This window comes from Peromyscus californicus, unplaced genomic scaffold, assembly GCF_007827085.1.
Source record: "Peromyscus californicus insignis strain IS unplaced genomic scaffold, ASM782708v3 Scaffold_6__1_contigs__length_162567912, whole genome shotgun sequence".
NCBI classification, from domain to species: Eukaryota; Metazoa; Chordata; class Mammalia; order Rodentia; family Cricetidae; genus Peromyscus; species Peromyscus californicus.
In genome coordinates, this window is record NW_026294584.1 from 22698033 (window position 1) to 22719879 (window position 21847).

Below are 21847 nucleotides of genomic sequence, written 5' to 3' on the forward strand. Positions count from 1 at the left end.
GTGTTTTGTTCATTATGTGGCTTGATTTTTTTAAACTGTTAATAAAGTCTTTAGATGTAAAATGTTTTATGTTTCTTTGTCTGTTTTTGCTGCTAAATTCAGTATTGTTTTGACTAGGGCTTCATGAGAGTCCATCTAGATATTAATTTTTATAAATTATAATTTTTCTATTGTAGAAAACATTGTTGGGATTTTACTCAAGATTTCATTGAATCTGTAGATCGTTTTGTTAATTATACTGACGGTACATCAATAGCATATCTTAACAGTGATAAACAGTCCATGATCATGGAATATATTTGTACTTTTTTGCTCCATATGTTTTAGTGGTCTGTTTATTAGACACGTAATTGTTTTATCTTGCTGTCCTCTTGGTTACTGACTGCATGCAGTGTCTCTTTTCTGTCCTTCTACTTTCAGCCTCTTTGTCTTTGGATCAGAAGTTAGTCTCATTGATAAGACATAGTTGGATCATGTTTATCCATTCTGCCTGTCTCTGCCTCTTGGTTAGAGTTTAATCCATTTTCTGTTAAAGTAGTTACAAATCAGGAGGGACCCCTCCAAGTTGTTTCCAGCCCCTTTACTGCATTACTGTCTCGTTTCCTTTGAGTAGGTTGGTTAGCTTTTTTCTTTGGTTATCAAGGGAATTCTACTTTATCCTTAAGCTGCGGTAGTCTAGCGTGAGTCCATACCCCTTGAACGTCAATAGCATACAAAATGTCTTTCCTTTAGAACTCCTCCAGTTCACTGCTGATTCCGCATAATGACATCTTTGTGTTGTGTGTCAAAAAATTACCAAGTGTAGAGCTAAAAAACCAAAGTTGTAATAGTATGCGGTTTCCTATCTACCTGTGTGTTTACTTTTTATTTACTTTTATTGTCTACTCTATTTTTGGAGGATTCTGCATTTCCTGCAGAGCAGGTGTATAGTAATGAACGGCTTTTGGTTTTGTTTACACAAGAATGTCTTAAGTTCCCTTTCACTTTTAAAGAAAAATTTTGTCAGATGTAGGATTCGTGGTTGACATGTTTTTCTTTTTAGCACTTTAAATATACCAGCCTACTACCTTCTGTCCTCCAAAGTTTCTCATGAGAAATATGATAATCTCCTGACAGTCACTTGTAGGCCTTGAATCACTTCTTCATGCTTTCAAAATTGTCTCTTTGGCCCACAGTTTGATTAACCTGCACGTTGGTATAAATCTTTGTGTTCATCCTCTTGGGGGCTGAATTGAAATCTTGTGTTGAATGTGGGGATTGCTAGTGGTGGTTCTTTGCATCTTCTTTCCCTCCTGTGTAGGATTCCACAGGATGTCCATTGGGCGCCTCCCGTTATGGTGTCCTGTAGACATTGTGCGCTCACGTTCACCTTTTCTGTTCGGCTCCCCAGACTCAGTCATTTCAATTGCTCTGTTCTTGGCTTGCTGTTTCTTTCTTTTTCCTGCTTGCCCAAATTTGTTTTTTTCTTCTTCTTTGTAGTAGAATTTTACATTTAGTTAACAATGCATTTAAGCTTTCGATTTTCCATTTGGTTTCTTTTGTAGGTTTTCTGTCTCTTTAAACTTGTTGTGTAATAGACACTGTCAGGACTCTCTTAGAGACTGTTTGTTAGGTTTCGCTTCCTCATTGCTTTGAGTGAGTCATATTTTCTCACTTATGTGCCTTGTGTTATTTGAAAACAAAAAAAACATGTCCCCAATTAATAATGTGGTCATGAAATCAGATTGTCACATTCCTTGGTGTTTGGTGTTTTACTTTTGATGGCTGTAGCCTGTCTTGTGTCACGGATAAGTATAACCAAGGTATTTCTGAGGTTTTACAATTGGCTTTGTAATTGTCCTGTGCATGCAGTTGCTCTTTTGGATGTCTTAGTTCTTAATGTCTAGTTCCTAAAAGATGTGAAGGAGAAAAAAATAAGAAGGGATAGGGAAAGTATCAGCTTTTCAAATCCCCTAGAAGTCACTTAGCCAGAGGGAGGGGCTTCCAAGAGAGGTGAGGTGTGTCAGCAGTGACTGCCCATCTGTGTCTGGATTTGTGATCAGAAGCAGCAGTCAGCAGTTCATAGAATTCAGAAGACAGGTTTTTATTGCCCACTGTTGTTCCCATAACCTTCAAACAATTGCTCCACAAATATGTGCTCCACAAACAGCTGCCTACCAAGCAGAGCTAGTAGAGGGAAAGATGGGTAGTTGCTTTAAAGAAGTGAAATTAGCTGAAATCACTTCTAAGTCTTTCACAGGAAATTTGCAGCCTTTGGTAGTTTTTAGAGTTCTAAACTAGTTAACATTAGATTCCATCTGTAGAATGTCTGGGTGGGAAAACTGATTCCTAATGCTACTCTTCCTTTCCCCAGACTCTGTTGACTGTTGACATGTCAAAAACAGTGTCTTGCCTTTCCATTCATTCCTTGTTTATTCTTGACCCTTGAGTGGAATTCTATTTCTCTTTATGTGGACCTTGTATTTTTAAAGTGATAGTTATTCTTTGTTACCTACAGCTCTTTTTTTTGCTTTCTATTACAATTATTTTCTATATAATTACTCATTATCTATATATAAAAATGTGATTCACTTCACAAATAGCTGTCTTTAAATGGTTCCTTTTTAAGTGTTTCCAGCTCTTCACAGTTGGTCAAATTGTCAATTACCTGTTTGGGTTTTTTTTTTTTTTTTTTTGTGTATGTGTGTATATATATATATACACACACACCTGTGATTTTTTTTTTTTTTTACAGTTGCACTGGTGTGTGCTTCTGGTGCAGTAGTACACCATCAATAATGGCGACAGTAATTTACACCTTTTTCTTACTTACACAAATATTTAATTTAGTAGGAGAACATCTAAGGACACTGATGCATCCACCGTAACTGGTAAAGTTAACCTAGGCTCTACAAGCTTAGTGTCTCAGTTAGTAGATACTGTGGGTGTAGAAAGGGAAGAAGTGTCTATAGATATGGCAACTTGTTAGACTCAGAAGGTAGACATCTTGGTAAATAGTGCCAGTGAGAGTACTTTGTTCTCATGAAGATAGAAATAGGGAAGAAGAGAAACCTTTCCAAAAGACTCTGCCGAGTCTTCATGGCTGTGCCCTGAATTGGGTTTCAGCCTACTGGTGGCTACAGAGCTGATGGGGTGAAGAGGAAGATTAGCTGTTCCTGGGAAGCTTGTGGTGTGTTAAATCACGGTGAGTGCTTCCTGTTGACTGAAATGGAAGAACAGACTCTGGCGCTTGTTCTCACTGATGTGATGTTTTGCCCAAGTACAGCAGACCAAGCGGCTATGGACTGAGTGTGTTGAAACTGGGAATCAAAGTCAAATTTCTCTCCTTTGTGTTGTTTATGTCACAGTGACCACAACACCGGCAAAGACGGGACGTTGATAGTTCAATGGTAGAGCGAGGTGCATAGCCTTCTGCTACTGTGTCACGAGTGCCATTGAGCTGTGAGTGGAGGAACGGGGACGGCTTCATGGGAGAGTAGTTAACTTGGTGATGGGGGAGCCATGGGTGTCAGGATACTGGAAGATGACCACACATCTGTCCATAAGATAAAATTTGAAAGAGTTAGAGCCATCCGTATAAAAGTTCATGGCAAACTTTAAGAATGGGCTTAAATGTGTTTGGGTTAATATCCCTAGAAACATGTTCTCTTCTGAAGGGAAATGGAGGAGTAGTGGATCTGGGGGAGGGGAGGTGGGGGGATAGAGGGAGGGGAAACCGCAGTTGGGATGTAATATGAGGAAAAAATGAGCTTTAAAAGCAGTGCAGATAAGCTGGAAGGCAGAGGCACTAGAGCTCAGTCTTGTCTGCAAGTTCAGCAGGTGTAGTTCCTCCTGTGGCGCTGGGAAGGCTCAGCAGTCTTAACCATCTCAGGGCGTTCATGCTGCACACACTGCTGAGAGTCTCTTCGTGGCTGTCTTGGTTATCAGTTCCACAGTCACAGCATTCTAGTACTTGTGTTCAAGCAAGCTTTGTGTTTATTCAATAATGGCTCCAGACTGTTAGAATGGTGCTGGGGCAGTGTGGGCATGCCAAAGAGAAGCCACATATGCTCATTCAAAGTAAGAAAAGGTTAAAGTTTTCAACTTCAGTTGAGAAAGGAGTGGGAAATTGTCCTGATGACAAGGTAAAGTAGAGAGATGTGAAGTTAAGGCTAGATAGAAGGTGTGGAGCGTGAATAGGTGTGCCGCTTGTAGTCACCCAAGGCAGGTAGTGGTTCAGAATATTGAAGCACTGTAGTTTGCTTCTTTTGGCTGAAGTTGAAGAACAGACTGTACTACTGTCCTGAGAAAAGGAGCATCGTCAATAACTGTGGCAGACAAGATGCTCTATTTTGCTTTCTGGAAGTCTTTAGACAGGAGAAAATTCGCCAGTGATTATATCCCTATGGTAGGAACACATGGCCTCTAACTGTCTTTATGATGGGCTTATCAGAACATAACCCCATGGGGAGTAAATGCGCATCAGGATTTTGTTTAATGATAATACAGAAATTTAAGAAAATTACTATTGTGTGTGATGTGTGAGTATGGGTATGTACTTTCTGCGGTACATGTGTGGAGGTCCAGAGGACATAGTTCAGAACTCTGGCTTGTGTAGCAAGCACTTACCCACTGAGCCATCCCAGCATCAGGATTTTAAATAGTTCAATGTGTTTTTTCAACTTTTTATGATGTATTATTTATCAGGTATTAAATAAATTTTTTCCTTACTCATAGTTTCAACTTACAGTGGATTTATTAGTTTATAACTCCATCATAAGTTGAGCGTCTGTCTTAGTTAGGGTTTGTATTGCTGTGATAAAACATGACCAAAAGCAATTTGAGGAGGAAAAGGTTTCTTTCGTTTACTTTCATATCACAGTTCATTGTTGAAGGCAGTCAGGGCAGGAGCTTGAACAGGGCAGGAACCTGGAGGCAGGAGCTGATGGAGGGGTGCTGCTTACTGGTTTGCTCCTACTGTGAACTGTGTGGATTCGGCATGATTCTTAGCTTCATTAGTTACGTAGAGTTTTCCCTAAAATGTCTGCTAATTCTTAGCTGACTTCATAACTACAGTGGTACTAAAAATTGTGATCTCTGGGCATGTTCTTGGGCCTAATCACCAGTGAGCCTCAGTTGTAAGATGATCTAATGTAGTATGTCATTGGCCAACTCTGTGAGAATTCCACAGTACTAATCGGAAATAGTTTTTAACGTTCCCTACCTCAAAATCATGGCAGCAGATGAAGCCAAAGGCCAGCTAAGGTCTTACTTTGTCCTGCTCCTGGTGCTCATTCCCACCATCTAGTTCCTCCTGGTTTTCATGGAATGTGGCTGCCCTAACTGTGCCTGTGTATCTGCTGTAGAAGTTGCTAGAACATTTTCTTCCCAAGGCAGATTTCAAGCAGTGATCACCCAGTTCTGCCTTGAGGGATTGGGTTAAATGGCCCTCCAGGTGACCTCACTTGGAATCTTTTGTTTAGTTTCCTTCCTTGTCTTACTCCTTCAAAGTTTTTCCAGAGAATATTTTGGTTGACTCTTAGGAGAAACTGGAGTACAAAATGGTAAAGAGAGAGTTTACTTGAGTTGCTTCAAGTAGCAAATAAGGTGACACAGATTGAAATGTGTTCCTAAGGCATAGAAATTTCAAACAAGTTTTAAAGACAAAATCCCAGATAGGTGGAGGAATTACATCAGCTGTTTGCCAGAAGTTTTGTACTGGCAGAGAAGCAGTGTCTTGTAAGAAAGGGGATTGGATAATTTAAAGAAAAAGAAATAGCAAGTTCTCATTAAAAGAGGGAAGAAAAAAAAGAAAGAAAATCTTGGGGTAGGGCTAGTGCCTGCCTGTAATCTCAGTCAGTACTCAGGAAGTGGAGATAGGATTCCTCCTCAGCTATACTGCATAGCAAGTTTGAGGCCGACCTGCCCTGTGTGAGAGACCCTGTTCCAAACAAACAGGAAAATTAAGAAGGGAAGAGATAGGTGTGAGATGACCCAGGTGGGCCTCTGTGATAGTGGCATGCTTCACTCGGATGAAACTTTAGATCTCAACCGTTAAACCACAGAATGGAACACACTGGATAACACCCAAGTTATTTGACTCTTGGACAATGTATTTTATTACTTTATGATATTTAGGTTTTGTATCCTGAGTCAGTTTTGCTAATTGCCTTTTTAGATAAGTATGTATTTCACTTTGGTTTCATATTTAATATTGTCTTATTTAGGGATTTCTATCACTGTGAAGAGACACCATGACCACGGCAACTCTTACAAGGAAAATATTTAACTGGAGTGACTCACTTAGAATTTCAAAGGTTCAGTCCATTATCATCATGACATGATGGAGAGCTTAGTGGCATGCAGGCAGATGTGGGGCTGGAGTAGCTGAGAGTCCTACATCTTGCAAGTCACAGGAAATCAACTGAAAGTCACATTAAGGGAAGCTTGAGCAAAAGAGACTTCAAAGCCCGCCCCCCAAAGTGACACACTTCATCTAACAAGGCCACACCTCCTAATAGTGCCATGCCCATTAAGGGCCATTTTCTTTCAAACTACCACATTCCACTCCTTGGCCCCCAAAGGGTTATAGCTATATCATAAAGTATTCAGTCCAACTTCAAAAGTCCCTATAATCTATACCAGTCTCAAACTTGTTTCAAAGACTCTTCTGAGACATATGGCAATCTCTTAACTGTAATCTCCTAGTAAAAATCAAAATCAAAAAGCAGATCCTGTGCTTCCAACATATAATGGCACAGGATATACATTACCATTCCAAAACGCAAGGAAGGGAGCATAGTGAGGAAATACTGGACAAAAGCAAGACCAAAAACCAGTTGAGCAAACTACACTCTGCAGCTCCATGTCTAATGTGAAAAAGCTCTTCAGATCTCCAACTCTGTTCAGCTTTGTTGACAGCAACACACTTCTTTCTTTTGGGCTGGTTCCACTTGCTAATAGCAGCTCTCCTCAGCAGGTATCCCATGACTCTGGCATCTCTAACATCCTTGGCTATCCAAGGCAATTCAGGCTTCAACTTCACAGCTTCACACAATGGTCTGTCTACTCTGCCTCCATTCAGGGATACCCCTGGCACATGCCTGGCCTCAGCAGCTTTCTTTAGGCGTGGAGGCAAATTCCATAACCCATTTCTACTATCCTTAACTCTAAAGCCAGAACCATGTGGCCAAAGTTGCCAAGTTCTGCTGCTTACTGGGGCTGGAACATGGCCCCCTTGTTCAATCACATCTTCACCAGCTTTCTTTCCGTCGCTGCCTGAGCTTGGCTGTCCTGAAACTTGCTCTGTAGACCAAGGTGGCCTCTGCTTCCCAGTGCTAGGATTAAAGGTGTGCCCCACTATACCCGACTCTAAGCTTTTCTTCAGTTCCTTTTCACAAGTTGGAAATTTAGCTAGGTGGGATCTTGCTCTGAGGCCACCACTCCCTTTATTCCATTTATTAATCTGTTCATCTCCTTGAACACAGGATTTAGCTCCATTCCACTTCCTGGTGCCCTCTTTCTCCTCAAAACTTACATTTTGTAGATTATCCTGCTCAGCTTGCTCCTTTTCATTATAATTCTTCATTAGAGTTACCACTAAAAATCCATGCAACAGAGTCTGTACTAGACTATTTTGAGATTTCTTCTGCCGATGCAGTTAATCCAAACTCTTCATTTTAGCCTCAGGTAGACTCTTCGGACAAGGGCAAAAGGCAGCTACTTTCTTCACCAAAATATCACAAGAACAATCTCTAGGCAACATACTAAAATTCTCCTCTGAAACCTACTGAGTGAGTCCCCAACATAACTCTTAGCACCTCTGTCTTCCATGCTCCTACTAGTGTGGCCCATTAAGCAGTGCTTAAAGCATTCTACTGCTTTCAGAACCCAGAGTACCAAAATCCAAATTCCTCCAAACAAAAACATGGTCAGGCTTATTACAGTAATACCCTAGTCCCTGGCACCAACTTCTGTATTAGTTAGGTTTTTTTTTTTTTTAATTAAGAGATTTTCTATTCATTTTACATATCAACCTCAGATTCCCCTGTCCTCCCTCCTCCCATTCCCCAGCCTTCCCCCCCCAACCCACCCCCCAACCCACCCCCCAATTCCACCTCCATGGCAAGGTCTCCCATGGGGATTCAGCTCAGCCTGGTAGATTCAGTTGAGGCAGGTCCAAGCCCCTCCTCCCTGCACCAAGGCTGTGCAAGGTGTCTCAGCATAGGCCCTAGGTTCCAAAAAGCCAGCTCATGCACTAGGAACAGGTCCTGGTCCCACTACCTGGGGCCCCCCCTAAGCAGTTCAAGCTAAACAACTGTCTCACTTATCCAGAGGGCCTGGTCCAGTACCATGGGGGCTCCTCAGCTATTGGTTTTTATTGCAGTGAGGAGACACCATGACCACAGCAACTCTTATAAGGAAAACATTTAATTGGGGGGGGGGGGGAGTCTTGCTTACAGTTTCAGAGGTTCAGTCCCTTAAAATCATGAAGGGGAGCATGGGGGCTTGCAGGCAGACATGGTGCTGGAGCTGAGAGTGCTACATCTTGGAGCTAACAGGAAGTCAACTGACTCACTAGGTGGTATCCTGAGCATAGGAAACTTCAAAGCCTGCCTCCACAGTGACACACTTCCTCCAACAAGGCCATACCCACTCTAACAAAGCCCATCTCCTAATAGTGCCACTCCCTATGAGATTATGGGGGGCAATTACATTCAAACCACCACAAATATTGTTACATAAAATAACCTATTTTTAAAAAATTTTGTCCATGAATACCAGTGCAGTTCTGATTTGAACAAACCTGTTGTAAAAAGACATTTATGAAGCGCTAGGGAGATGGCTCCATTGATAAAGTGCTTCCACAACACAGCAGTTTGGATCCCTAGCGTCCAGGTAAAAAGCCAGGCCTGATGATGTGAACCTGTAATCCTAGCACTGGGGAGGCAGATTGGTCACTGGAGCCCAATTACCAGCTAGTCTTGTTGAATCAGTAAGCTCTAGGTTCATTGAGAAATCCTGACTCAAAAAGTAAGATAGAGACAGCAGGCAGCAATCTCTGAAGTCCACACACACGTAAGCATGTACAGACATTCAGATGCGTACTTGAATACACACACATGCATACAACCTATAACATTAGAGCTAGTTCAGATACCATGATCCTAGAAGACAGCAAAGGAAATTTGATTGCTAACAGAGGTTAAATGTGTCAGTCAGAGTATTATTGTTAGCCGTGGTGGACATTTGATAATGGCGTTGTGCCTTATAAGAAAATGTCTGTATTTCCAGAGAGAAGTATAGAGAATTTGATATGCAGGATTTATATTAATACTGAAATTCAATAAATGAAGTAGATGCCAGTTTTCTTTTAATTATAATACAATCTGGTAGGAGAAAGGATTTAGTTGAGCTCACAGTTTCAGGGCGAGGAAGGTTTGGCAGCTTGGCACTCATGGCATAGGGAGCTTGTTATGTCTCCCCAGGTTAGGAAGCAGAGAGACCTGGCCTGTTCTTAGCTGTAACTCTAGCTGCACCCCTTGAGTTCTACATCTGCCAGGTAGGCCACCAATCCAAAAGGTTGCACAAATCCCAGACAGCACCACCAGCTGGGGACCAAGTGCTCAACACAGGAGCCAAGAAGGGCACACCTTGCATTCAAATCTTTTTTTCCAGACAGGGTTTCTCTGTGTAGTTTTGGTGCCTATCCTGGATCTCGTTCTGTAGACCAGGCTGGCCTCGAACTCACAGAGATCCACCTGGCTCTGCCTCCCAAGTGCAGGATTAAAGGCGTGCGCCACCATCGCCCGGCTTCAAATCTTAACATGACCTGACATATTAATGCAGAGGTACTACTATCAAGTTTTATGTTGCTATGAAGATCATAGAAAATAAGGTTTAACTCAGTGGCCTTGTAAAGTATCACCATGTAAGAGTCATCTCAATTTTAAAAGGGAAAGTATGAGAGAAAAATAAAGATGTATAATCACGTTAATGTGGCATGAAGAGGGAAGTATATTGTGAATATGTAAATGTGCACATGAATACAGTAATCTAGAGCAAAATTTCAAATACTAAGGTAAAAGTTTGGCAAGATGTAACATGTAAAGTACTTGAAGGATCAGAAGACAATAGGGTCTTAGGGACTTTGTTATGAACTCCAAAGGGATTCTTAAAGCTTGAGGATTGGATGAGGACTTTGTCTCACAGTAAAATTAGGCATTGGAGTCCTGGTGAGGGAGTACTAGTGATCTGATGTGACTGAAAACTCAGCATAGTAGAAGAGATACATTGATTGGTGTAACTCAGATATTGTGAGTTCCATTCCAGACCTATGCAGTAAAGCAAATATCACAACATAAAATGAATCAAAAAATTTTTGGTTTCTCAGGACATGTTAGATTTACATAGTGCTGTAATTGAGCAATAACATTGTCTTTTAAAAGTATATGCAGTGATTAAAAATGAAAGTTTATTGCTAGAAACCCTCAGCAGTCTGGTAAGCCCTCAATGAGTTGTGTTCTTAGTGAAAGGAGAACTCCTGTTGACTCTCACTGATAGGGGTGGGTTGCTGAAGGTTAGGGGAGGGGTCACATGACCATTTCTGAAAGCAAACTAACATGAAGATTGCCACATCAGTTGACACTGTCACAGGGAAGCTGTGGGATAACAATTGGTGCTTATTGGATTTCCCTCAAAATCGTACTGAGCCCTCTCAGAACTCTGCCACGCTTTCTCAGCTGTGTTTATGGATGTTCTGGATCCTGTGTTGTCATTTGAGCAGTGTTTACTGTCTTCATCAGGATTAATTTCCATCTCTAGAGACCACTTTGTGCCCTTCTGTAAAAATCAACTCCTCAGTTATTGAAGTTTTGTGATGAAACTCTAGTCACTCAGCCACATATTTGGACTTCATTTCCAGTTCTAACATGAAATCTCAGCAACCTCTGTCCACACTTTTAGTTCTCTTGTTACCCCTACCATGTCTATAGTTGCTGCCTCCACTGGCCTTGAATTCCTGGAAATTCACAGATCACAGATGTTCATATTTGTATCGAGAATGTTGAATCCCTAATCCTTTCCAGGTGTTTTTCAGTTTCCTTTGGCCAGATCCATCAGGTGAATCACTGTCTAAAGCAGGTGCACTCTTAAAAATCTGTTTCTTAAATAAGATTTGAAGCTCCTCCTTGACCCACAGGCTTCAGGATGGATGCTGTGTTAGCAGGTGTGACAGCAGCATTGAGCGTGATCTGCGTCTCCATCAGGCCCTGGGTGGCTGGTGCAGTGGTAATGAATGGGTAGTATTTTGAAGAGAAGCCTTCCTCCTGAGAAGCAGGTCTCAGTAAGCCATGCCAAAGGAAGTACTGTCACCAAGGCTTATTAAACTTCAGTTACACAGCACAGGGGGAGTACATTTGTTATAATTCTAAAGGGAATTAGGGGAATATCATTTGGGGAATGATAAATACCACGAGCTTCAACTTGGGGTCATCATCTGCCCCTAACAAGGAAGTCGGGCCTACTCTGTGAAGCTCTGGAGCCAAGATTGTCAGCTCCTCTCTGTCTATGAAGGTCTTACATGACATGTTTTTTCTAATACGAGGCTGTTTTATCTACACTGAAAATGGTATGTCACACAGCTGCCTTGGCAGTGTCTGTCGCTATATCACCTCGATGACTTGCTGCAGTGTCTTTATCAGTATTTTCTGCTCCCTTTGCACTTCTATCTCTAGACCTCATAAACCAACCTCTGCCAGCTTTATAGTTTTCTTCTGTACCTTCTGCACCTCTGGCTTTGATAGAATTAAGTTAGGGCCTTGCTTTCATTAGGCTTTGGCTTTCGGAATACCATAGTTAATCTTCCATCCAGTTCATCAAAATATTCCCTGTCATCAGTGGGGCTGTTTAATCCTCTTGTCATTCAAGTGTACACAATAATAGCAATGCCAGTTTGCTTCTAGAACTTTCCTTTGCTTTTTCTACGTAGCTAGTTGGCATAACAAACATGATTGGACATGCCATTCCTAAGCATTTCCAGCTTTTGATTTAAGCTGGTAAGTGTCTAGAGTGTGTATTTCACTTGAACACTTAGGATATATTGTAAGATTATTATTTGACCTAATTTCAGTATTGGTGTATCCTAGAAAAGGGGGCAAATGGAGAACAGGAAGTTAGTGATTCAATCAGAACACATAGAAGCTTTATTAGGTTCATGGTCTCATACAAGTGTGTTTCATGGTGTCCCAAAACAGTAGTAATACTGATAGCAAAGGTCACTGATTACAGATTACCATAATACGTAATAACAATGAGTCAGGCCTGGAACCCTAGCCATTTGGGATTTCGAGACTACTGGACCACACATTCAGGATACAGATGTAGTTACAGGCCAGCCTGGGCTACTTAGTGAGACTGTCTCAAAATAAGAAGTGAAAGGGCTTACCTAGCGTGTGTGAGGCCCTCAGTTCAGCTCCTAGCAGCATGCCCTCTCTCTTGGTGCCTCAGAATCGAGGGCATGACTGAATTGTGACAGTGAAACAAAGTGAGCGGTGCTTTCGGAAAAATAGACTCATTCAGTGCAGGATGGTCCCAGCCTTCAATTTATCAAGACTACGATGCCTGCAAAGGCAATACTACAGGATACACTTAGGTCTACAGGGAGTAAAAAAACAAAACAAACTTCTACAAGGGATTAAAGTCTTGTGTAGTACCCATGTGAGGAGACTATAGTGTGATTTCTACAGAATTTGGAGGAAAAGATGTGCTGAATCAAGCTGCACTTTCTCTATGAAAGCAGTAGGCATTCTGGAGCCTGCAGGAATTGCAGCTGTAGCATCAGTTAGCGCCGACGCACTAGTTACTGAGTTCCAGCTGGCAGACTGCGGCAGGAGGGATGAATTCCGAGCAGGAGAGCTGATAAAATGACTGCTGATGAACTTGGAGTCCAGGTTCAGAGAGACCCGAGATGAAGCATTGAAACAGTGAGCTCAGAACAAACACTTACCAAATACAACTAATAAAGTTGAGTTTGAGCAGATGTGAGCATACACATTTCCACATTTCTCACAGGAAAAAAATGCTGTCTGTAGTTCAAATAATGTTACAAAACTATGTTTTGATAATTTTCTGTGTCTTATAAAAGGATTATTTATTTGGAGAAAGATCATTCTAAATATTTAACTTCTTTAGATTAATTTCATTTCTTTTTTTTAATAAATTCAAATAAATAGAATTTACATGTTAAATCTTTGAATGACCAGTGTAATCTCAATTCTTTAAAACTGTAACAAAGTGGTTAAGAGTCAGAATCCTTGATTCAGTTTGCTAATGTGGTAGACAGTGCTACTGATCTGTCTGTATTCATCTGTAAAGTGCAAACACTACTCTCAGTTTATCCATAAAAGCTCTACCACGTCTCGCACCTCTTTATGTGTGTATGTGAGCCATGGCACATACGTGGAGTCAGGACAACTTGCCCGAGTCAGTTCTCTCTTCCACCATGCAGGTCTCAGGAATCGAACATAGGTTGCTAGGTTTGGCAGCAAGCACCTTTACTCAGCCTCTTCGCCTTCTCGATATGAAGTTACTATTATGCAACATTTCTGACGTGTTTGCCATAGTACCTCTTCTCCTAGCTCCTGATATTTATACGTATAGATCTATAAGATTCTTAACAAATGTTAGTGGTGTTATTTCTGAGTAGTAGTGAGGTTTAGGTTGTTTTTTTCCTTCTTTATACAAATCTATATTGGTTGAATTTTTTTTCAGACAAATAATGCAAAGCTCTCTCTTTAAAATCGAGGTATTTTAATTTTCTCTCTTTTTTTTTTTTTTTTTTTTTTTTTTGCATCTGAGGTCACAATTGATAGGCCTAGAGGTGTGTGTTTTTAAAATGTTCCTCACATGATTCTGATGATGTGTAAGGCTTAGAAGGCACTTGGCATCGATGACTCCCTCCCACCCAGGCAAACCCCCATAGTGTGCAAGATGATTGAACGATGTCTGCTTCCAGTCTAGTCTCCTGCAGTACAACTGTGAAGAGTCTGAGATGGCAGTGGACATGATTTTATCAGAAATTGAACTGGGCTTTTGGGATGCATTCACCTTCATGAGGTGGCTGCTTTGTTTCAGGACCGGAAAGAAAATAGTTCACAAATAGTCATAAAGGCAGGAGTCCTTGAAATTGGAAGGAGGACAGCAACAAGGAGGAGCCAGCATATGCTGACTGATGATGCTCTGAGAACAGTTAAGTGTGGATGGCAGGCATCAGAGCATCCCAAAATATTTTTAAATTGGGAACAAATTATAAAACACCAACAACAACTGTTTCTCTGCACCTCTTCTAGAAAGACGTTAACTGAGTTTTGCTTAGCTTTATTGCCGCCTCAACTGTTTTCTTTCTGAATCAGTATAGTCAGCCTTCTATATCCATGCATTCCACAGCCATAAATTGAGCCAACCATAGATTAAAACTATTGGATAAATGCAGATGTAGTAAACATATACAGATGTTTTTCTTGTTCTTATTTCCTAAGCAATACAGTATAAAAACTATAAAAGCATGTCATTTATATTGTATTCAACATTGTGGGTTCTTTAAATATGCTGAGAGTACAGCAGGAAGATTTGTTACATGCAAGGACCTTTCCATTTTCTATGAAGGACTTAGCCATTTGAGGATGGGGTATTCCTGAAGAGTCCTGGAACCAGTTTTCCTACTGAGAGGGAAGAACAACCATAATTGTCCAGAGGAGAGCCATGCCAAATACCTGGCTCGCCTGTCTTGACTGCTTTTTTCTGCTTGCTTTCCTAGTTATCACTGACTCACTGTTTTACCAGTATCTCCAGACAGTCTGCTGTACTTTGTTCGGTTTTTCTCATGTGCATCGGTTAATGGAGATGAGCCTAGTCAAGCGTTCTGTAAATACAGTGGTGAAGCTCTTTTAGTTTTGTGGTTGTGATACGGTGATTATTGGCTTTTGCATTTTGATTTAACAGAACACTGACTTGTAGGTTCATCTCCCTGTATGCTTGTTGTCCTTTCTGTGAGTGGTGATTGTTTGAAAAATGAGGAATGTGATGGATAAAACACTGACTTTTCTTAACCAGGTAGATCAGGGTGCAAATCTGTGCTTTGTACCTGTGCTAACCATTTACATAAAATGGAAATGTATTTGCATATGACACCTAACGACTTCTCATGTTATCATTGGATTACTTACACTGCCTAATATAGTTATACTGTATTATGTTGGAAATAGTGTCAGGAACAAGCCTGTATTACCTGTTGACTTTCAAAGATTGTGTGTGTATGTGTGTGTGTGTGTGTGTGTGTGTGTGTGTGTGTGTGTGTGTGTGTGTATGAAGGCCAGGAAAGGGCATCAGATTCCGCAGAGTCAAATTATAAGTACTTGCAGGCTACCCAGCTTGTTACATGGGTGCTGAACTCTGATTTTCACGATTATGCAGCAAGGTCTCTTAACTGTTGAACTATTTCCCAAGCTTGACTTTTTAAATTTTCTATTTTCTTGTCTATAAAATGGACATTTTGAGAATGGAAACTGAAATTATATGTGGAGAGTACCTAGCATATGATAGATGCTTAGCATTTAAAATTTTTTCTTGGCAAATGGGAAATTGTATACTTAAGGCCAACCTCACTGGTTGTTAGCAAACTTAAAAAGTAACTTGGTTGGGAAGTAGTTCAGTAGGTATTCTTTGAGCCCCTGATGTTCTAGGGACCATACTAAATCTGATGATAATCAGATGCCATGCAGGACTTGGTAAGCCAGTGGGTTAACAGTGAGAGACTTGAGCAGCCAGAGTCTACATCCAGCAATGCTATGAAACAAGTCTTTGGAGTAGGAGCCAACAGACTTTTGTTAAGGGCTAGGTAAAGCTTTATTGGGCGTGTTTCTTCTATTGCAGCTGTTCAGCACTGATTTGGAACCAGCCACAGTCAGCATACACAGGAATAGAGGGATGGGCATGGATGCATTTAGATAAAACTTCATTGCAAAAACAAGAACCTATGACCATTCCCTACCCACCCAGACTGGATGGCTTTTACACTTATTTTTTTTTATTGTTGATAATTTATTATTTGTAGTAGCGTAGCACACAGACTGAGTATTAATTACTCAGATTTATGTTTCTGCAGAAGTAGGTAAGGATACAGGGCCATTCTGTGAGGGACTACATGCATTTAATTGTCCTACTGTTTTAGATTGTTCATCTCAGGCTGCTCACTTTGTTTCTGCAAATGCTCAGTCTCCTTTTCATGGAGCTCATCTTCATGGTGTTTCTTCAAGACAGCCAGTTGTTCTCAAGTCTTCCCTCCCTAAAGCCCCCACTGGCTTCTCAGATGAAACCGGCGATCCTGTCCAGGCTCTCCAACTCAGAGAGACGTGGCTTTACCTGTTTAAAGAACAGGATGAAACAGAGACAGTCTGTAGCTCACAAAGCCCAAAGCATTTTTGATTTCTGGTTCTTCACAGAATTTGCTAACTTTGCATTGGAGAATAGAGTAAGTGATGATTGCTACAAAAGTTGACAGCCAAGAATGAAAATGATCCTGGCAGACAAGCTCGGGTCATGGAGGATCCCTGGCTCTGCCAGCAGTAGCAAGTCCACCTACTACTTGCTTAGGATTGTTCACAGAGGGCTGTGAACGCAGCATAGGCGAGGAGACAGTAAATACTACTACAAATATTTTCTTACACAAGGTGTCAGCTTCCCATGAAAACTAAACCTCAGCATTTTTTTCTTGATAATGTCGATTGCTTGATAATTTTATAACAGGATGCTAATTTTTAAATTGTTATTTCTTACTTTTCTTTTTCTTTTTTTTTACAGAAATACACTCTCGGGAAATGGCCTCTAAATCTTGGGTGAATTTTTTAACCTTCCTCTGTGGATCAGCTATAGGATTTTTTTTATGTTCTCAACTATTCAGTAATTTGTTGGGAGAACAGGGTGACACCCAGCCTAATCTGCTTCATAATGATCCTCATGCTAGACATTTGGATGATAATGGACACAGTCACCCCAAGGGACAAGTGAACTTCAATGCAGACTCTAGCCAACATAAAGGTAAGGTGTGTGTTGTAAGAAGTATGTAACTGTTGAGTGTGCTGAAAAGTTACGTACATCTCAATATATTGCCGTCTACACCTGTTGATTGAAATGAGCCTTGTGTGTCTGATATTAAGGTGATTTTTGATCTGTTTGCCTTGGGAGAAAAACCCAAGTTTTATTTAAGAAGTTAATAATTTTAAATTAGTTTTAAATGGAAGGGGTTCATAAACCATAATATAGAGAAAGACATGAGTTTGGGGAAATTTTTCTTTAGGGTCAGTTTTGTTATGATTTATATGAACTGTCTGGTTTCTGTTACCCTAGAGAAACACATAAGATGTGTATATCTTAATTTACATTTTTGTCAGTGGTTAATCATTTTTCTTTTTGAGGGTCAGAGAGGTGTAGAAGTAACGAAAGTAAGTGTATGTTACAGGGCTTTTCTCCTGGTTCTTAGCACTGAAACTAGACTTTTTCAGTGGAGTCTTCTGTGTATCCCTTGAATGTTGGTTTCTCTGTGTTTCTCTTCTTTAGCTCTGTCTGTATGATGTCACCAAACCATTTCTTGAAACTTTCATTCCTGCCTTTTCCTAACTGAGTTTATCTTCAGCCTATTTCCATACAATAAGAGAAGACATTGTTAACATAATACAAACATCTCTGCAACTGATTGATTTGGCAGAACAGAATACAAGTAGCTTAGGAGTGATTGGAATTGCAAAATGGAAAAGTCCCTCCAGTTGAGAGTTGGTTTTTTCTCTTCTTAGCAGTAAATTGTGTCTTTCTACCTCTCATACATAGATTAGGGGTTTGGGTATCAAAACCTGGTTGTGTGTTATCAACTAATGCTACACATGCGTAGTGTAGCAGATTGTCATGTTGCATGACTTTGTGCACAGTGATCCATGGTGTTCTGTGTTGTCACAGACCAGTTCACTTGCTGTGTACTTACTCTGTTGCACAGCTCCCTGTCTTCAGATGATTAAGGGAGGATGCTGAACCTCACTGTATGCACATGTATTTGAAAATATCTGTTACCTTCCTAGGCCACAGAATGTGGGTAAGGCTAAACATTCCTGACCCCGCTCTCGGTGTGTAAATTAAACTCCTTTCCTCCCCACTCCCAGAATGCTGTTTTCTTGTTGTCTCCTTATTTTATCTTAACAACCAGTGGTGTGACCTGGGAACTATGAAACTGGGGGACATGCTTATTTTCTCATCTCAGTTGGTTCCAGTTCTTACTGAATTCTAACAATTCTGCACTGCCCTTTTCCAAGATCTCTTGCTCTTAGTCCAAGTGTGTTTTCCCTAAGTCAGGCTTACAGCTACCTGCACATCCTTCTACTTGATCAAATTTCCCCATGCCTTTTCTTCTAGAGAGCTTTTACTGCGGACCCTGTCCTGCATCATTTTTAGTGCCGCACCATTTCTTCCCTTCTCTGTTTTGCCTACATTCTTAGATCACTGCTCTCATTTAGTAGTCCCCACAGTTTCTTTTCCCTCAGCACACAGAACTCTTTGAACATACATCTGTCCGACTGGATGGAGAGGTGGCTCAGTGGTTAAGAGTACTAGCTGTTTTTTCCAGAGGGCCTGGGTTTGATTTCCAGCACCCAAATCGAGGCCTACAACAGGTTGTACCTCCATTTCCAGAGGGATCCGATACCCTCTTCTGGCCTCCATGGGTACTTTATGCCATGTGCATTACAGACATACAGACAGGCAAAACACCCAAACATTTAAAATGAATATATCTTTTTCAAAAATTATCCTATGTCACTGCATTTCTTACTGTGCAACAATTACTGGTTTACTTGTGAAGTTCCCTGCTAAACTGAATTCTACTCTGGTAAGAAATGTTCTTGTTCATATTTCTACTTCTGTGCTGGCACATTTATTAGAACAAAAGAACTAATAAAAAGACTGAGAGGATCTCCCAGATCCCAGTTGTGGGAGTAAAGCTGTGTTGTCCTACATGTACCATTTTTGCTGTCCACTTTGGTGTGTTTGTGTGACTAAGAGATTGATTTCTTAGTTCCATGAGCAGTGGATGCTTTCTAACTACAGATTGTGGAGTCGCCTGCTCTGGACTGAGTTCTTGGTATTCCATGGCATGAGAATTCTTTCATGCCACTTCACCTTTTCTTCTGTTCTTTTTTAGTCAGTTAACTATTTAACCCTACCTCCTTGTTAATCTTTTAAAGTACCAAGGCTTCAACAATTAATTGACCTTTCCCCTAAAAATGTTGGACCTTCTTAGGATTAACTAGAGCTTTCTTATCAAGTGTGGCTTATAGATTCATACTGGTCTGTAACTAAGTAAGTGTTGAAATCAGGAGTAAAACAGTGATTTGCCAACTAATTTTGTCTAGATCAGTGCTTTTATTTTACATATTCCAAAGCTGAGAGTTTTCTAAGGATTAATTTTTATCATATCTATAAAAGTATAGGCCTCTAGCAATTGGAAATAAAGATTGCTCCTTCACCACATATCATTTAAAAAGCCCTGGTCTATGGCCACATACTTATGTACATACGTAAATATGTACTAATTAAGCGCAAGTTATTTATAACAATAAAACCACAAAGAGGACATGAAGTTGGGGGAAGAAGGGGTGGGACACTAGGGAGCTGGATGGACATAGTGGTGGATGACCAATATACACTGTATAATGTATACAACGTTCAAGGAAGAAAGGTGGTTTTAGAAAGCACTAGTCTGGATGGTCTGATTGAACTCTTCCTCTAGACCAGTGATGCTCACATTTTGGCGGACAGCCTGAGAATTGTTTACACCCAGGTTATGGGTCAGTTTAAGTTCCTAAGCTCACTACTGTGTGTAGTCGACATTTTCATCAAACCTTGTTTGTGGTATTCTGCTGTATGTTCTGACAGGAGCCTTCTATGGCTTTGCAAACTGGTAGCTTATAGAGACACTGCTCTAGATAATTCCAGAAATCCTACCTTTACCCATTGCTCTGTTCTGTTTCTAACTGCTGGGTTTGCATTTGGGAATGAATACATAGTACTATCTGAGCAATCTCAACCCTACATTAACTCCTGTGCTTTGAAGTGATGGCATCATCAAAGTCTTCAAGAACACCTCAGGGTACTTGTCAAAATTTATAACAATTGACTCATGACATTCAAAACTGAACTGACTTGAGCAGCATGGTTTGCTTGTTGTTGTTTTTATTCTTCTGTCTCTTAGAAGCTCGTTCACAGCAGTGAGAAATTCCCAGGAATGCTCCTCTACTTTCTTTGTGGTATTAAGTAGCGAGGAGAGACTGTGTGAGATGGCCTTTGAGTATGGATTGCTGGCTCTGGTGTGGGGCCTGCTACACTACTGCACTTCAACCAACTTCCCAGAGGATGTTGGTATTTTTGATCAATTCGATCAGGTAGTAAGCACTTAGGAGCTGGTAATGCTTCAGAGATGTTGTGGATGAAACTGACAGGAAATTAGAATGTCAAAGCATGTTAGGTTGTGTTTTTCTCAAAGTCATTAGTAACAGATGGGTAAATAGAGCCTTGAAAATAATTTATGAAAAGTTGTTTTGGTATGATTTATTAGGATTTTACATCCATGTAAATGTAACTTTTAAAAATGTTTATTTCATAGATGAGAACACGGACATTGCTGAGAACCTCTATCAGAAAGTTAAAATTCTTTGTTGGGTTATGACAAGCCCTCAAAACCTAGAGAAAAAGGCCAAACATGTCAAAGCTACATGGGCCCAGCGTTGTAATAAAGTGTTATTTATGAGTTCAGAAGAAAATCAAGACTTCCCTGCTGTGGGATTGAAAACCAAAGAAGGCAGAGAGCAACTCTACTGGAAAACAATTAAAGCTTTTCAGTATGTGCATGACCATTATTTAGAAGATGCTGATTGGTTTATGAAAGCCGATGATGACACTTACGTCATACTGGACAATCTAAGATGGTTGCTATCAAGGTATAACCCTGAACAACCCATTTACTTTGGGAGGAGGTTTAAGCCGTATGTGAAGCAGGGCTACATGAGTGGAGGAGCAGGGTATGTGCTAAGCAAAGAAGCCTTGAGAAGATTTGTTGATGCATTTAAAACAGAAAAATGTACGCATAGTTCCTCCATCGAAGACTTAGCACTGGGAAGGTGCATGGAAATTATAAATGTAGAAGCTGGAGATTCCAGAGATACCACTGGGAAAGAAACTTTCCACCCATTTGTACCAGAACACCACTTAATCAAAGGTTATCTACCAAAAACATTTTGGTACTGGAATTACAACTATTATCCTCCCGTAGAGGTAAGTCTAGACGTTGTTATTACTGTATAAATACTTGGGTCGGACTTCTGTTTACTTGAAAATAAAACAACAAACTAGTTAATATGCACGTGTTTCATTAGTATCAATAACTGGAATTTTTTTTTAATGTATAGACCGACAGTATAACAAAGCAGATGAGAATAGAGGCCCCAACCAGTCATTTAGTAGACATCTATTGATACCTCTGTATGCCAGCCACTAGCATATGGAAGTCAGTACATCAAGTTCCAGTTTCTTTATGTTCTACACAAAGAGCTACAGAATAAATAGGCACACTTCTAAAGATGTGACTTTAGATAATGACAGGTGCTCCAAAGCCTGTAGGTTATGACCTGTTTGACAAACCTCTATCTCCGGAAGTATTTACTTAACAGTTCCTAACTAGCAAAATTATAGTTATGAAGTAGCAACAAAAATAATTTGATGGTTGGGGGGTCGCGACAACATGAAGAGCCGTATTAAAGGGTTGCAGCATTAG

The 21847-nt window shown here is 40.5% G+C and overlaps 1 protein-coding gene across 4 annotated transcripts in view; it reads left to right on the top strand.

Moving 5' to 3' along the window:
- The window catches only part of C1galt1 (core 1 synthase, glycoprotein-N-acetylgalactosamine 3-beta-galactosyltransferase 1), a 79997-nt gene that overhangs the window by 8935 nt on the left and 49215 nt on the right, over window positions 1-21847 (top strand). For all 4 annotated transcript variants that reach the window (XM_052720561.1, XM_052720559.1, XM_052720558.1 and 1 more), the window contains 2 exons: window positions 16837-17073; window positions 20681-21348. In XM_052720561.1, the coding sequence (XP_052576521.1) occupies window positions 16837-17073; window positions 20681-21348 (905 nt within the window). The remainder of the gene's footprint in view (window positions 1-16836; window positions 17074-20680; window positions 21349-21847) is intronic.